Source organism: Barbus barbus (genome assembly GCF_936440315.1).
Source record: "Barbus barbus genome assembly, chromosome: 31".
Lineage (NCBI taxonomy): Eukaryota > Metazoa > Chordata > Actinopteri > Cypriniformes > Cyprinidae > Barbus > Barbus barbus.
In genome coordinates, this window is record NC_136759.1 from 8,374,228 (window position 1) to 8,386,406 (window position 12,179).

A 12,179-nucleotide genomic window follows, 5' to 3' on the forward strand; every position below is an offset into this window, starting at 1 on the left:
ATTCATAATGCCTTCCAAAACATGCAAGCTGCCCATACCGTATGCACTTATGCACCCTCATACCATCAGAGATGCTGGCTTTTGAACTCCTCTTTTGCCCAGAGCACACGGTGTCCGTGATGTCCAACAAGAATGTCAAATTTTGATTCGTCTGATCATAGAACACTTTCCACTTTCCACAAACAGTCCATTTTAAATGAGCCTTGGCCCACAGGACACGACAGCACTTCTGGACCATGTTCACATATGGCTTCTTTTTTGCATGATTAAGCTTTAGTTGGCATCTGCAGATGGCATGGCGGATTGTGTTTACCGACACTGATTTCTGGAAGTATTCCTGGGCCCATTTAGTAATGTCAATGACAGAATCATGCCGATGAGTGATGCAGTGTCATCTGAGTGCCCGAAGACCACGGGCATCCAACAAAGGATTTCTCCAGTTTCTCTGAATCTTTTGATGATGTTATGCAATGTAGATGATGAGATTTGCAAAGCCTTTGTAATTTGATGTTTAAGAACGTTGTTTTTAAAGTATTCCACAATCTTTTTACGTACTCTTTCACAGATTGGAGAGCCTCTTCCCATCTTTACTTCTAAGAGACTCCGCCCAAGACATCCATTTTATAGCTAATCATGTTACAGACCTAAAATCAATTAACTTAATTAGTTGCTAGATGTTCTCCCAGCTGAATCTTTTCAAAATTCCTTGCTTTTTCAGCCCTTTGTTGCCCCTGTGCCAACTTTTTTGAGAGCTGTAGCAGGCATCAAATTTGAAATGAGCTCATTTAGTGGATAATAGGCTTGCTGCGATAGACGGTGTTGGCGGTGATAAGCCGCAAGACCGGTTACGTCACTTGCCCATCGCGGCACCATCCCTCACCGTCATTTTGATTTTTTTAATAGTAATAAAAATTATTTAGTTCAGTTAGAGAGCAGACACTACAATTAAAACTGAACGCGGCTGCTCAATGCAGCACACCGAACGAACGACAGTCACGCATCACAGATCAGATTTATTTGATCACGTGAGGAGAGTGAGTCGAGCTGACTGACAACAAGAGTGAGGTGAGACAGACAAGATGATGGCAGAAGAGTTTCAAAACGAAATGTAAAAGCACCTGTTTTATAAATATTTTGGATTTTGAAAAGACTGTTGACCTGCCATTTATCTAAGGTGATATTGGAAGGTTTTTTTAACATTTGTTTCTCATTTATTTGGTTCCACAGTATTTGCTGATTTTTATTTTATTTAAACTGTGTGATTTTTTCCCTCATTATTTTACATCAAGATGTATGCAGTCCGTGCCTCCAAACTTTCTTAATCGTTTTGCTAATAAACGTTCTACACAGAGCAGCACAGTTTTATTATTATTTGTTCCTCAGTCTTTACTGATTTTCAGTTTCATATACCTATTTAAAATTTGTAAGTTATTTGTTATTTTATAGTAGGCATATAGTATGGTGTATTTTTTATTAGTTTTGTTAATAAAATGTATATGTTGTATTTTGTTGTTGCATTAAAATTGTATTCATTTGAATTATATTGTTGTTGCAATTGAATTGTATTCAAGCAATTGATGCCGAATTGCCGCTAATTTAAAAGTGAAAGTAAAATGCGCACAATGCTTTTACAAGCTATTTAAGCAAAGGAAAGTGGGGGAAAGTGGGAAAACACAAACAAACTAAAAACAAACAACTGCTCGACGCCGAATTGCCGCAAATTTAAAAGTGAAACTATGGTCAAATGTGCACGGTGCTTTTACAATCTATTTAAAAGCGGAGGAAAGTGAGGGAAAGTGGGAAAACTCAAACAACCTAAAAATAAACTGCTTGATGCAGAATTGCCGCTAATTTGAAAGTGAAAGTAAAATGCGCACAGAGCTTTTACAAGCTATTTAAATCCAAAGGAAAAGAGGGAAAATTCAAACGAACCCCCTCCCCCACCACAGTGATACCATATTACCACACGTCAATTAACCAGTGGGAAAATTTCCTTACCCGTCACAACCCTAGGATAAAAGTGTAAAATTTCTCAGTTTAAACATTTGTCATGTTCTATATGTTCTACTGTGAATAAAATATTGGCTCATGTGATTCGAAAGTCTTTTAGTTCTCATTTTATTCAAATTTAAAAAAACGTCCCAACATTTCCGGAATTCGGGTTGTAAAAAATTTCTTGTAAATCTCACCTTAAACATTAATGTAATCAAATTAAATATAAAACCAAAGCTATTTGCCACTGCCAGGGCATTAACGTTTTTATAGAAAATATTTTATAGTTTGTTATAGAAAAACAAGTTATGCTCAGAGTCCAGAGCCTCGATCATAACATTATAACAGGCACCTTCCACGTAGAGACCTGCACTATCGCGGGACCCGCAGAACCCAACGCAACAGAGTGTAGCGCGCGACTTAAAGGTATATTCAACCATGCCCGAGTGCATTTGACCCCCAAAGCCCAGTTCGTTTGATCGGAAACTTCCTATTTTCCACTTATGAAGTCGTGATTACGAGCTCGTTGCATTCTTTTCTGTTAAAAATAACAGTGAACAGTGTTTTGTGAATGTTGATGCTTAAATAATTTTATTGGGAGCGTTCACGTGAACCCTCCTGCAGTCTTAGGCCCACCCCAAATACTCCCATTGGCTGAAACGCATGATAACGCCCATCCCAATCCAATACTGATCAACATCCCACTCCTCCTGTGACCCATGGTTTGTCTGTACGTGTATTCAGAGCCCGAGCAATGCACTTTCAAAATAATAATAACAATAATAAAGCTGCGTTAATGAGCAATAAAATAATTGTCTGCCTTAATTAATCTGTTAACGCAATAATAACACGTTGACTTGCCCAGCCCTAATTATTATGCTATATTATATTATGCTACATTATATTCGTGGCCATTTATTATTATTTTGTTCCCTCATTTATAGTTAAATCATGGCCACCATTCAGTTAAAATGAGGGAACAAATTAATAGAGCATGGGAACAAATTTCTGCCTCAGAGTAAATAATGTTTTAAAAATTGCAACATTATATTTCACAATTTCATGACTTCATATCTTACAACTGTATATTAATTTCTCATAATTACAATTTTATATCTCAGAATTGATTTCTGAGAATTATAACTTTTTGTTTCTCATTTGTGACTTTCTATTTCAAGTATATAATTTATTATTTATTTAAAACTTTCTCACAAATATTTAAAAGTCTTCAGTGTGAATACGCATTTAGAGTTAGGATGCAGTAATTATACTCAACTAAATTGATAAATAATAGTAGTAAGCTATATAGGAGGTTCCAACAAGGTGTAAAAGTTTGTGTGTATGTGTGTAAAATTGCTGAGAGAATGCAAGTCACTGTCCTCGTTCTGTCACTTGGGTGAGGTGCTGTGAGTCTTTTTCTGAATGATAAGTGAAATAATTTTGTCATTCTTGCTGACATTTCATCTGTGTATCACAGAGTTCCACCCTAAAGCTGATATAAACCCCTGTCATGTCCTTTACATAACATAAACCCATCCAAATACACACAGAGTCTCTAGAGAATTACGTAATTATAGCTTCAGCCAGCATTACAGGAGATTAAAAATTTGCATACATCCCATGCTGCCCCATTAACTATTACTTGCACTTGCTGTTGGCAAGAGACACACTAATAGACACAAATACAAACACACACACACCGCTCTGTCGTTGCTGGAAGAAACGGGTCAGTCAAGTTGCCCTTCACTGAGCCAGCGGAGAAATGACGGAAAGATGGAGAATGAGCGAGTGAGTAAACAAGAGAGGGAGGGCGGAAAAGAAATTGAAACAGTCGCTTTCCGCTGAGGTGATTAGTCAGGATGAAATTCATTCATGAAGTTAAAATGACCTAGTTTTCTCCACTCTAGTTCTTTCTCTCCGCCCTCCAGTGTGTGTAGGAAACTGCCTGTTTGTGTCTGTTTGATTATTCCATGAACTCTTCCCACAAAGCTTAGCATCTCTAGCTGACATCACCAGTTACTGGCAGTAGTGCACTCAGGGTGCATTCCAACTGCCGATAATGCAAAGTGAACTTCACAGGGTATGCAGCATAAGGAATAATTGTATATCAGTATGTATCATTTCACAGGAAGTGGAAAGACAATTTATCAAGACCATGTAAATACTACACATACTGTACATATCATAAATAAACCACATTTATTTTCATATTAAACTGCAAAAGCCATTTACCTATATAGATTCTAAATATCTTTTTAAAAATCGAATATATATATATATATATATATATATATATATATGTGTGTGTGTGTGTGTGTGTGTGTATAGGATGTAAACATTTGAACAGGATGATGATGTGTAAATTCTTCTCATTTTGTTTAGCGGTCATATTTTTTCATTTAGTACTGGACTTCAGAAGTTACATAGATACTTACATGTTTCCCAGAAGACAAAATACAATTTAGCCTGATTATCCAAAAGTTTACACCTCCAGTCTCTTAATGCATTGTGTGGCCTTCTTGAGCATAAGTAAACGTTTTCACCTTTTGTAATAGTTATGCATTATGCAGTGTTAAAAGATGGATTTCAAAATCATACAGTCACTTTCGGAAAGGGTTCTAATATGCAGAGGATGCTGTGAAACCAAAGAATGTGCAGGAGCTGGAGGATTTTTCTAAAGAACAGCAGGCAGTTGAACTGCTCAGGACCAACAAGAGACTCATGAACAACTATCACAAAATATACAAACAGTCGTGGATCATCCAGGAAATTACACATAGTATTAAGATTCAAACTTAAACTTTTGAATGGGGTCATTTTTATAAATTCAGTTATTATTTTGTCTTGTGCAGTATATGTAAACATTTGTTATGTGAAATAGCTTATTCAGGACAGTACTAAGTAAAAAACAACATGCAATTTTCATGATCCCTCTTATTTTGTTTCAGTTATTAACATTTTGCACATTCTGCAAGGGTTATGTAAACTTATGGGCACTACACACACACACATATGAAGAGTTCAGGTGCCAAAGCCTGAAATTTTAAAGTTTCTAAAATGAGCATTTTTATCAGGCTGCTATATTTATGTTCAGTTATTTTACATTAATTGCATAGAAAAGGACCTATTCCTTCCGATTAGAAAAAAATGACTAAACCTAAACATATATAGGAGCCTGATAAAAATGCTAATTTTAGATGCCAATTTCAGACGGCACTTATAAGAGGCTTTTGCATATGAACTCTTCAAATATATATAAATATATATATGTATAATATATATATATATATATATATATGTATGTATGTGTGTGTGTGTGTGTGTGTGTGTGTGTGTGTGTGTATATATATATATATATACATACATATACATACGTATATGTATAAATACATATACATATCCAAAACACACAAACATATATATCCTATTAAACCCAAAGAAGACAACCTCTACAGATATGCCCTATTCAGTGCGTAGAGACCCTGTAAATGAGAACACAGCTGCACACACACTAAGCGTGGCCTGCTTTCCTCATTTCTCAGCACTGGTAGTTCAACTGTGTATAATTAATCCTGTCTCAAGCAGAGTGTTAAACTCTATTCTCACTAAAAAGTCCTTGGAGAAGCCTATTAACTCACTTCATAACCGCACACATTCAGGATTAGCGACTACTGAGAGGGCAGTGGTGGGACGTGATGCGAGCAAGAACGAATAAAACGTGAAGCAAAGATAATCACATGCACAATAGACTAGTGCAGCCCCATACAGCTTTGTGGGTTAGCAATGACACTAAAAATAATAGACGCTGACTGGGCTACCCTTCTTCTAAGCCTTAGCACTAGCAGTGCTAATATTTCCTGCTAACATATGTCATTACACTCTGATAACACTTTGCAATACTGTAATACTTTACCTCTATGCTGTACTACTAGTAGTTGGTAATATACTGGTAGGCACGATTAACCAGTAGAAATTTGTCAACCAGTAGAGATTTTCAGCTATTGTCTCCAAGAGGTCCTCGCTGCAGCCTGTAGCACGATGACGTATTGGATCAGATCCAATACGTAGTGGATGTTTTACCCGCATGCGCTGTATAGGTCTCGAATAAATTCATATTTTTATTTACATTTAATCATTTTGCAGACGCTTTAATCCAAAGCGACTTAGTCTAAGTGAAGTCTAACGCAGTCTAGCAATTAAGGGTTTTTGATCTACATTACAATACGCCATGACCTACATTACAATGTTAAAACTTTAATGTCTAAATTCATCCACGATGCCTTTGTCTTTACTGGCGACTTTAAAGTTGTTTTTTTTTTTTTTTTTTTCTTAATTTCATATGTTATCGCCAGGATACCCAGATCAGTGCTGTATCCATTATTATAAGGATACAATAAGCACTGTAACATGATTATTTGCAAAAGCAGATTACCTCCGTTTTTTGACATTTTCAAAAATCATGTTTTTTATGTTATTATGTTTTTATTATGTGTTAATTAGCTGTTTTTAGTTATTTTTAACCTAGTCAAAATAACCCAACTGCAGTTTGATTGAGATTAATTGGAATGCACAATGAAGAAACATGATTTCTGAGAATTGTTAAAAACATAGTTATCTGTTTTTGCAAATGAACTCTTCATATGCAGATGTTGCAGTGTAAATAGCTAATTATAAAGATATACATCACTCTGACAGAGTTAGCTTAAATGTCTTTTTGATTGTATCCGTCATGTTTATTTAAATTTCATTAATGCCGATCCATTTTGTTTATATAGCTATTACAAACATTTTCAAAAGGCTAATAATAATAAAAAAAAACATTACATTTATAATAAGACTTTACCTCGCTAATAACGCCTCAGTCAGGTAACATAAATGTTTTTTATAATACATAAATGAGAGAGAGAGAGAGCTCTCGTAACGTAATGGATGGTGTCTTTAGCCATTAGATCTATCTCCAGGGGTTTAAATTGCATATGAATAACACACAAAAAAATAGAAATGGTCATCTTTGTTACCTTGTCCCGACCGTGTGTATATTTATTTGTAGGACATAGGATTGACTGTAAAAACCCGGGATAACAGGTCTATTGGCTAACGGAACCACAACCACAAAAATTTTTATACGGTATAAAAAAAGATGTCAGCATATTTTAGTAGGCCTATAACTTTTGTGCTCTGTCACGTAGGCCTATAGCACAGAGAGTGAGAACGAAAAATAATATTTGATTCATGAACAAATTATTGACAGAACTATAAGACTATTATGGACAAAAAACAAGACAATAGAACCCATTTTTTCATAAAGAACAAACTAAATTTTAATTAGTAGATTTGTATTTCCAAAACGAAGCAAACTAATAAAAAATAAACTCGTTCATTCAAAACTACAAAAAGTTTCAATAGCCTGCACTACTGGTTTAAAATCACAGTATACTATAATTTGTGTAAGCCTGTGAAACACACCTATACATCTCGTAATTACAGTTTAATTTACATTTAATACTAGCTTTAATGACAGCCCCACTTTGCGGATGCGCGTAAAACATCCACTACGTATTGGATCTGATCCAGTACGTCATCGTGCTACAGGCTGTTCTTATTCTTTTTTATTCACTGACTGTTTACTTGTCTTCAGTGAGCTTTTTTTTTATTTAGACTAGCATTAATTTATTTTTTGTGATATTGACACTGATGACAAGAATTATAAAATTTCTATGGTATCATAAAATTTGATATCATAAAGACCTTTTTTAAAGCAAAAATACCTACTATATTTTGCGATATATATCATTACTGTGAAATAAAACTACTTATATCGTGACATAAGATTTTGGTCATATCGCCCACCCCTACTATCTACTTTATATTACTATAGTACTGTTGAATTTCATACAGTGCTAAAAGAAATCCTAATAATTTCCGTTCTCTCACCCACAGCATCTAAATCCCGCCCCTGCAGTGAGGAGTACCGTCGCATGCCTCCACCCAAACCCAAACGCAACCCCAACACCCAGCTCAGCACATCCTTTGATGAGTCTTACATCCAAAACCACAGCAGCAAGGCTAAATCCGCCTCTCTTCCGCGGCAACACAAAAAGAAGTCTGCCTCTCAGAATCAAAGCCCTGCCCCTGACACTGACGATGAGACGGAACCTGTTTATATAGAGATGGTGGGGAACATCTTACGAGACTTCAGCCAAATTGCAGGGGCTAATGGCGACGAAGAGGACGACCAAGGTGAAAGTGTGTATGAGGAGATGAAATATCCTGCCTACGATGATTTACCTTCATCTTTAGACCACGCACAGTCGCGATGGGAGCAATGTCCCATTGCTTTGGTGCCGGAAGTCGAACTTACACGACCCACCACTCCACGTGGTTCGCTGTGTGACATTCCCGCCCCGTTCCCGAATCTGCTTTCCCATCGACCTCCTCTACTAGTATTCCCACCTGCACCAGCCCAATGTTCGCCCAACTCTGACGAATCCCCACTTACTCCACTGGATGTCACCAAACTGCCCATGTTGGAGAAAGTCGGGTATGGGAAACCTGGTGCATCCCCAACTAGCGCCGACCCTGGACCACCGCTGGAGGTGTCTGGTAAACACCACCACCATCATCATCACCACCATCATCACCATAAGAAGTCAGCAGAGACTAAGGAGCAACAAACAATCACAGCATCAGGACGATCGTCCGCTCCTCCTCTGCCATCTGCGCTGTATAAAAGCGGTGGGTCATCTGCAGCGCATGGCTACCCAAGGAGCCACTCTGCCTGCCCGTCCCCCGTCAGTATGGGTCGTGCATTAACGCCGCTCACCCTGAAGCGCCCCCCACCATACGACGCTCTCATGACCGGGACGATTCCTCGCAGTGCGTCTGGAGTTCCGCATGGATCGCGTGAGAGCGGGCGGCTCTCGAATTCCTCTAGTGTGCATGGAGGGTCCATGCAAAATGTCTCCACTGCATCTGGCTCAAGCTCAGGGTCGGGAGGTCGAGGCAGCCGTACACCAACCAGTCCTTTGGATGAGCTCAGCAACTTGTTCTCTTCCGGACGTAACATGTTGAAGAAAGGTTCTGGAAGCCGCAAGAGTAAGGAGTCAACGGATGGTGAGTAAAAATGTAATAACTGATCTAAACGTGTTACCAAAACAAAGATTGGGATCGGCAAATCTTTTATGCTCGGCAAAGCTGCATTTATTTAATCAAAAATACAGTAAATAGTAATATTGGTAAATACTATTACCACTTAAAATAACAGTTTTCTATTTTAATATATTTTAAAATGTAATTTATACTTGTGATGACAAAGCTGAAATTTTAGCATCATTACTACAGTCTACAGTGTCACATGATTCTTCAGAAATTATTTTAATATGCTGATTAAGATTTTATTAGATTAGATGTAAATTTAGATTAAGTAGAAATCGTTTGTAACATTATAAATTACTTTTACGACTTTTGCCTAAAAAAATAAAATAAAAAAATCTGACCCAAAACTGTTGAACAGCAACTTGACAGGTTTTATAAGTCTTTAAATTGCACTTAAACTATCACAATTTTTTAAGTTATATGCATTGGTCAATAAAGGGTACACAGTATAATAGGATATTTGATTGTGCATTTCTCCAATTTTTCACATATTGTTCACCTTTATCATAATGAAGATTACAATAAAAATGTATTTAAACTTGTCCGTCATTTTCTCATTTTATAAATAAATAAATGAAAGGATGAAAGTGGGCTACAGTGAGACACTTACAGTGGATGTAAATGAGACCAAGTTGTTAATGTTAAAATACTCAGTTTCAAAAGTATAGCCACATGATGTAAACAATATGCATGGTAACATGATTTTTGTGTGAAAAAAAACAAAACACTTACTAACCTTTCTGTTTAAAATTATGTCATGGTAATGAAGTAGTAAAATTGGACAACACAACACCATAAACCCTAAAATAATTGTAAAAATGACGATAAAACCATTACAGCTCAAATAACACACACATTTTTAACAGAGGAATATTATAATTATATAATAGTTCATTTTAAGCTTTGTGCCTCAATGTAACTTTGATTTAATATAAATTATTTGTGTTAAATTGTCTTTTCTTAAGCCACAAATGCTGTCTGGAATATGTCCAAAATAGATTTCAGCCATTTAACTGTTATATGTGAAAATACAAGAAAATAATTGTCAGCCTATTAATATCAGTGCAAGTGGAAAATAAGCAATCTAGAAAAAGTACTAAGACTTTTGATTAATTAGATCCACAAATGTTAAACCCGGCAAATACTGGAATTGAAGGGTTAACAGTGAGATATCTGGAGGTGATTGGTAGCCGTCTCAGTTATAACTTCAAAGTGAGGGATGTTGTCTCATACAGCAAAGCCTGATTGGGTTTAAAGAGCGAAGCGTGTGTAATCGTCTTGAGAGCTGCAGCTAAGGACTTTCTTCCAGACTGTTATTTTTTCTCATGTGTGGAGGAGAGATGGTTTTCATGTCCTATTTCTACGGTCCACTTCCATTACCCCAAGTGTGTCTGTGTGCAAGTGTGTGTTTGAGCCTATTCACAGATTAAAAATTGAGCGATCAACCTACGCACAGACCATTCAGCATGCTTACAGTCTGCGGGGCACAGAGAGTGAGCAAATGACCCAGATTCCCCCACCCAAACAGAGCCTCTTCACATCAAATGTGAAGGTCGCCAGATTGTTGCATTGCAAGTGTTGCTGAGTGCCTTCCTCATGAGCCTTTCAAATCTTGATTAAAATTGTAATGGATTCATTCTGAAACACTTCAGATTAACGAGTCAAGGCTATAATGTTGAACCCCAAATACACACACACTATTGTTATCTTTTACTTATATTTATAAGAAGCCAAAACTCAACTCACTTTAATATAAGGCATATACACCATACAGGTACACACACACACACACACACACACACACCAAAGCAGTCAGTCTGTCCATCACAGTCAATTTTACGCTACCCAGTCCAGCAGAGACACACAAACACACACAGACTCCTCCTGTCAGTATGTCTTCCACGGATCTGTGACTTGGGCTTCGTGCCTGACAGAGTGTGGAGGTGTGTGAGATTAACAGGCTGCCGGCATTAGTATGTGTGTGTTTGCCTGACACACACACAGAGAAAAGCCAGAGATAGTGAAGAATCTGTCACAGTGATCCAAAACACACCAGTATCTCATTCTCATTTACAGCTCAACATCAGTCTGCTAAGAAATACGGCTGTGACCACATGTGAGATTATGATCAGAATTCACTCATCCATTTCTGATATATTCAGAATTAGTCTTGCAAGTGATTTAAAAACCTTGCTAATGCTGTATTATTACAGAATGTTTTTAATATATTGTAATATATTTTAATAAATTAAAGAATCATTTATTCCTGTGATGGCAAAGCTAAATTTTTAACAGGCGTTTCAGTCTTCAGTGTCACTTAATCTTTCAGAAATCATCCTAAAATGCTGATTTGAATCATCCTTATTATTCTCATTGCTGAAACCATTTTTTCTTTTTTTAATGTAAACATTTTCAGGATTCTATGATGAATTGGAAGTTCAAACGAACATCATTTATTGGAAAATTAATTTTTTTGTAATATTCTAAATGTATTTACTGTCACTTTTAATCAGTTTAATGTCGCCTGGCTGAATAAAAGTAATTTCTTTCTTTCTTAATTATATTAAGCCAATAATGTCATGTCCTATTTGTCCTTATTCAAAAAGCCCTTTGTTTCTATGTCAGATTTAAAAAAAAAAAAAAAATACAATAAAATAAAGAATGAAAGTTATTTTTAATTTAAGTTATCTTTAATGTAATTTTTTTTTTTTTAAGATTATAAAGATTTATGATCTTTTGATCATTGTAGATTTACAATATCAGCTATCAGATGACCTATCAGCCATAATATAAAAACAATTACTGATCATATCTGCCTAAATGTCTATGGCAGTGCCTGTTCACTATTCAGTCAGATTATTTTGATATTACAGATGTTTTATGGGGCGTCATTGATTGAATAAACCTTATTCTTTACAGATCCCATATTGAAGGTCACTCTTACTTAAACTTCACCCTTGGGCTGTAAATGGGCATTTTGAGGTCCACCCATTTAGGTATAAAACAATCAATGACTGAGCTCTTCCTGTTCA

General features: G+C 36.3%; 1 protein-coding gene across 1 annotated transcript in view; it reads left to right on the forward strand.

Annotated features, from left to right (window-relative positions):
- The window catches only part of nyap2a (neuronal tyrosine-phosphorylated phosphoinositide-3-kinase adaptor 2a), a gene marked incomplete at both ends in the record, with an annotated part of 43,160 nt that overhangs the window by 22,480 nt on the left and 8,501 nt on the right, over positions 1-12,179 (forward strand). Inside the window, one exon of the mRNA XM_079387429.1 lies at positions 7,933-9,105. Coding sequence (XP_079243555.1) covers positions 7,933-9,105 — 1,173 coding nt within the window. The remainder of the gene's footprint in view (positions 1-7,932; positions 9,106-12,179) is intronic.